This window comes from Borostomias antarcticus, assembly GCF_949987555.1.
Source record: "Borostomias antarcticus genome assembly, chromosome: 8".
Classification (NCBI taxonomy): domain Eukaryota; kingdom Metazoa; phylum Chordata; class Actinopteri; order Stomiiformes; family Stomiidae; genus Borostomias; species Borostomias antarcticus.
The window spans coordinates 1343387-1349386 of record NC_140241.1 but is presented as its reverse complement, the minus strand read 5'-3'; the positions used below and the strand labels follow the sequence as shown (position 1 = coordinate 1349386).

Below are 6000 nucleotides of genomic sequence, written 5' to 3'. Positions count from 1 at the left end.
CCTCCCTATCAAGTCAACCCCCCCCCTCCCTATCACGTCACCCCCCCCCCCTCCCTACCAAGTCAACTCCCCCCTCCCTACCAAGTCAACCCCCCCCCTCCCTATCACGTCAACCCCCCCCCTCCTCCCTACCAAGTCAACCCCCCCCCCCTATCAAGTCAACCCCCCCCCCCCCACCTTCCCTACCAAGTCCACCCCCCCTCCCTCCCTATCAAGTCAACCCCCCCCCCCCCCCTCCCTATCAAGTCACCCCCCCCTTTCTTCCTCTCTGCTCATTGTGTCCCCACTTCTGCGTAGCGGCTTTACCTGGCTTACTGTATATATTACAGCCTGTCTGCTAAGTGCTTACTGTGCCTTATTATGTGATACTTACTGTAAATATCCTATTATGGATTATAGGGATAGCTAACACATAGTGGCCTACCATGTAAGTCACATCTCTGTAGCTATTTATGTACTCTCCTGTTAGTCATGTCTCTCTTATGAAGTATTTAGCCCATGTTTACTGCTCTGTAAATGTTCTTAGCCAATAGATTTAAACTTTTTCCAGGATCTTGTTCGATCGTCTCGTTGAGAGAAGTCAGGGAAGGATTTTTACAGGTGAAACTGTTTTTTTGCTCCCCTCTGGAAAATGTAAAGGTAGAATCTCTGTCCATCCCCCCTAATTTCTCTCTGTAAAGCGCATTGTGTTGCCTCTGCGTATGAAATGTGCTATACAAATAAAGTTTGATTGGATATTATATATATATAGTACTATATTCTTTACTCTTATCTATGCTGTACATTCTCCCTACTGTAACACTATTGTAACATATGTATTTGATTGAAACTCAAGTGCAGGTTGAACATCATCAGTAAGGGTTATGATAATAATATAATAGTAATAATAATAATAATATACTATCGCTCACCCCCAGAGACTGAGGCTGTGAGCGCAGGAACACCCTGGTCATCTCACACTCTTTCCCGGGCATGGCGGGGGGTGGATGCTGGATCTGTTGGGCGATGTTTGCGGTCGGAAGACTGACTTTGCCAGTCCTGGAAAAACACCTGTGTGAAACAACTGAGAAGGAAACTTCACTTAAACTTGAATGTTAAAATCAACACATGGTCTCAGGATTTAGTCTTAGGCAGCAGAAAGGCTACAGTTCATGTAACAATTGGATAACAGAACAATATGGAACGTGTTGTATGTAGGCCTGTCTTACCTGTCATGTAGTGGTCCTGTTAAACGCGGAAACTGGACTTTTGAACCGTCGCCTAGTTCAATGTTTACAGACATGCGCACACGCTCCTCCACACCCCTTTACGGGAATATCCAGCCCATTTACTACTGATACTGTAACTACAGCAACACTAGAGATGGAGCTTAGAGAGCACAGACCTCCGTCCCTGAATGCATTTCGTGGGTCTGTGAACGCCAACATTCAATGGGTTCTGAATTGGCCCATGCAACACCCCTCCACCGACTTTCATGAAAAGCAGTCTGGTAGTTTTTGGGTAATCCTGGTCCAGAACATGACTGGAGGTGAATGGCCGTCCGGGCCGTGTTCAGGGGGCTCGTGACCCACTGGGGTGGAGGTCAAAATGACTGGAGGTGAATGGGTGGCTGTATTTGACTGGCTCTGTGGCGCCCCCCTCAGGTCACAGCCAGCGGGGGCACAGCCGCCCCCCCCCCCCAGTCAGTTAAGAAGGCCTATCTGAGGCACAAGGGCTCGGAGTTTTCTCAACTGTCGTTTGTTTTTCTGGGCGTGGCTGTAAGCCACAGACTGGCTATTCTCCGGCTCACATTCTCTGCGCTACGATCGTTGTTGGTGCCGAGAATATTGTCGTCGTCATTCGTCAGCAACAATCCGATCGTAGCGCAGAGAATGTGAGCCGGAGAATAGCCAGTCTGCGCGCTGGCCTGTGCGCATGCGTGCTGGAGCAAGTGGGGAAAGGCGTGTAAAGATCATATTACAGAGGCTAAAGACCCCGTATTTGAAAACCACTACAATGCCTCGCGTTGAGGAATCTCAACTGTCGATTCATCCAATCTGATTGATGAAAACAACCGTTTAGCGGCCGAAAATAGATTTTGAGAAACTGCATTCTCGTTGCCCCGTCCACCGCCATTACATGGATATACTGGCTCGCGCTGGATTTTAAATTTCTTCTACAGGCCTCCGAACTACACCAAAGTGATCTCGGTGAGTCAAACTTACTGTACCGTTAACATTTGGTCAGAGATGGAGGTGGAGGTCTGGTCAGAGGTGGAGGTGGAGGTCTGGTCAGAGATGGAGGTCTGGTCAGAGGTGGAGCGCTGGTCAGAGGTGGAGGTCAGAGGCTGCCCAGCCCCTAAGTCTGAAGTGCTAACAGTAACTATAGTAACAGTACTCCTATATGCTAACATGGATATCTTAATAACAACACTATAGCTTACAATGAGAATCAGAATCAGTTTTTATGATTAAAATCGTTTTTTATTTATTTTCTAGCCCACGAGAGAGAGTCAGGGAAAGAGAGGAAGACGTCCCCCTCTCTCTCTCTCTGGCTGCTGTTCCTCTGTCGCTCTCTTGCTGCTGTTCCTCTGTCGCTCTCTGGCTGCCGTTCCTCTGTCGCTCTCTGGCTGCTGTTCCTCTGTCGCTCTCTTGCTGCTGTTCCTCTGTCGCTCTCTGGCTGCCGTTCCTCTGTCGCTCTCTGGCTGCTGTTCCTCTGTCCAACTTCTGCCATAACCACGCCCCCGCAAGTTTTCATTGGCTTAGGGTTAGGTTTAGGGTTAGGGATAGGGATAGGGTTAGGGATAGGGATAGGGATAGGGATAGGGTTAGGGATAGGGATAGGGATAGGGTTAGGGATAGGGATAGGGTTAGGGTTAGGGTTAGGGATAGGGTTAGGGTTAGGGTTAGGGATAGGGATAGGGTTAGGGATAGGGTTAGGGTTAGGGATAGGGTTAGGGATAGGGATAGGGTTAGGGATAGGGATAGGGTTAGGGATAGGGATAGGGTTAGGGATAGGGTTAGGGTTAGGGATAGGGTTAGGGATAGGGTTAGGGATAGGGATAGGGTTAGGGATAGGGTTAGGGTTAGGGTTAGGGATAGGGTTAGGGTTAGGGATAGGGTTAGGGTTAGGGATAGGGTTAGGGTTAGGGTTAGGGTTAGGGATAGGGTTAGGGATAGGGATAGGGTTAGGGATAGGGTTAGGGTTAGGGTTAGGGATAGGGTTAGGGTTAGGGTTAGGGATAGGGATAGGGTTAGGGATAGGGTTAGGGTTAGGGATAGGGTTAGGGTTAGGGATAGGGTTAGGGATAGGGTTAGGGATAGGGATAGGGATAGGGATAGGGTTAGGGATAGGGATAGGGATAGGGTTAGGGTTAGGGTTAGGGTTAGGGTTAGGGTGTCCAATGAAAACTCGCGGGGGCGTGGTTATGGCAGAAGTTTGTTGGTAAAAAAAAGCACGCCTTTTATACCCCTCCTGGCCCACGTCACAAGGGCGCTCTGTGACGTCACGGTTTGAAAAAGGCTCTTTTGACAAAACTACTTTCTAAAATCACTGTAAATCACTTGATTGGCACTTTCAGACAGGTGTGATGAAGGAGCTATTGCAAATTAAACCATGATCGGAACAACAAGACTGAGCTGGGGAGCCCACCCACGCGCACAGCGGCATATCTCAATAAAGACTTTGTTGCCTAACTGTCTTATTCTTATCTAAATTAGCTGTCTTATTCTTATCTAAATTAGCTGTCTTATTCTAGCAGCCGAGCAGCGTTCCGTTCAACCTGCAAACTTGTCACCTTTTGGCTACAGTCACCTTTTTTATGTTAACCATGGTAGTTTCAGTGAATCTAGAGGGTTTTAGTTTTGTATGTCGTCACCTTTTTCACTACTCCAGGTCTGGTTCATAACAACGCAGGCGCCTTCACGAGTATCCTGGATTTGGCGTTAATAGTATAATAATATTCTCTCGTTCAAAATAAAGCAACTGCCAAAAGTTAAAAAGTCTTTATTGAGATATGCTGCTAGGGCGTGGGTATAGGCTCCCCAGAACTCCTGCCCTTTTCTTTTTTAAATAATATTCTCTATTCAATAATCTAATTCTGTCAAAATGTTCCAATACAGTCCTTATTATCAATTTGTTTTAAGTCCTTCATCCATTCCCGCACGTTATAGCTCCCATATTATGACGAGACTTGAATATGACACTTAAGAATGGGTTTATGTCAACAATCCTTACGCAGAAGTTCTTGTTTGTGATATTCGGGTGTGTAGATGTTTTTATGAATACGCCAACGAATACAAATAGCCTAGGCTATGTTACAGTTTAATCGTTCTGAAATCGGAATCGGAATTAGTCTGTTCGTGTGAGTCAATGATCAAAAATCAAAACAGGAATTGGATATGGAGTTTGGATTACTGGAAAGGATCTTTACGTTTGAAAGATCCGTGGTGAACCGAGTAATACGGCAGCAAGTTAGATTATTGATTTGCCGAATCATCATGTTTGTAGCTATAATTATCGAATCACATGAAACCCGTCCATGGACCCCATACAAGACCTCGATACAGGCACTGATATAGCTGGATTATATAGGCCATGACGCACGGGGCCTTGGATATGAGGGACTTGGACCAGATGTTCTAATATGTGCTTCTATCCCGCAACATCCATTAGAACACGCAGCTTCTATAGGCCTACAGAATGTTTTGAGAAAGTATGTGAAATGCATCCCGGAAAATACACAAATTGGCTGCTGTAAAGAACCCTGATGAGATGAGGAGGGAGGGAGTGAGGGAGGGAGAGAAGTATAGAGGGAGGAGAAGGATGGAGAAGAGGAGGGGGGGGGTGAAGGGGGAAAAGAGCTAATTAATTAACAAATATCCCAAATGTCCATGAAGTATAAATAATGATCCATGCATTTAATTTTCTTGTGTTTATTTTACTGTTTAGGTAAATAACAACCACTTAAGATGTAAAAGTAGGTGAGAGAAAACCACTAACCGATCACTTAAACAACAGCAGTCATAAACACTTCCATCTCAATAGTGAGTAACATAAATGTCACCAAACATTTGAATATATAACAAGTAACTATTTCCTCAGCAGCATGTCGGGAGTTTGGCAGTGATTCTATAGTCCAGTAGAGTCATCATGTTTATATAGGTTTATTAAGCAGCATTTAGACTATCCTGTGCTAAACTAGACTCTCACACATAGGTGATGTTACCCTCTGAGAGTAGGGGGGGCAACATTTTGACGTGAGAAAAAAAAACAACCTGTTCTGCCGTCTTGTCCCATCTATTTACAAAGAATACCAGTTGTGAACAGTATGCTAATGAGAAATCCGTATGACAATTCAATATGCACAACACATCAAACTTCATCTAGACACCACGAGCATGTCAGTATGACTTTATAACCGAGCACTAGGCCATACCCAACATCACAACATCACAACATCACAACATCACAACATCACAACATCACAACATCACAACATCACAACATCACAACATCACAACATCACAACATCACACTGACACTGCCTGCTGGTGCTAGCTTCCTCACTGATGGTGATGTTAGTGTTAGTGTTAGTGCTAGTGTTAGTGTTAGTGTTAGTGTTAGTGCTAGTGTTAGTGATAGTGTTAGTGTTAGTGTTAGTGTTAGTGTTAGTGTTAGTGTTAGTGTTAGTGCTAGTGTTAGTGCTAGTGTTAGTGTTAGTGCTAGTGCTAGTGTTAGTGCTAGTGTTAGTGTTAGTGCTAGTGTTAGTGCTAGTGTTAGTGTTAGTGTTAGTGTTAGTGCTAGTGTTAGTGCTAGTGTTAGTGTTAGTGATAGTGCTAGTGTTAGTGCTAGTGTTAGTGCTAGTGTTAGTGTTAGTGCTAGTGCTAGTGTTAGTGCTAGTGTTAGTGTTAGTGTTAGTGCTAGTGTTAGTGCTAGTGTTAGTGTTAGTGCTAGTGCTAGTGTTAGTGTTAGTGTTAGTGTTAGTGTTAGTGCTAGTGTTAGTGTTAGTGCTAGTGTTAG

General features: G+C 45.1%; 1 protein-coding gene across 3 annotated transcripts in view; it reads right to left on the bottom strand.

Moving 5' to 3' along the window:
* The window catches only part of LOC311312376 (membrane-spanning 4-domains subfamily A member 4A-like), an 8293-nt gene extending 7042 nt beyond the window's left edge, over positions 1 to 1251 (bottom strand). For 2 of the 3 annotated variants that reach the window (XM_084442312.1, XM_084442314.1), the window contains exons 1-2: positions 1209 to 1251; positions 912 to 1075 (exon numbers count right to left, since the gene is read on the bottom strand). In XM_084442312.1, the coding sequence (XP_084298438.1) occupies positions 912 to 1075; positions 1209 to 1215 (171 nt within the window). In that variant the 5' untranslated portion in view covers positions 1216 to 1251. The remainder of the gene's footprint in view (positions 1 to 911; positions 1076 to 1208) is intronic. The other variant, XM_084442313.1, reaches the window with a different exon arrangement.
* Between the last annotated feature and the right edge of the window lie 4749 nt (positions 1252 to 6000).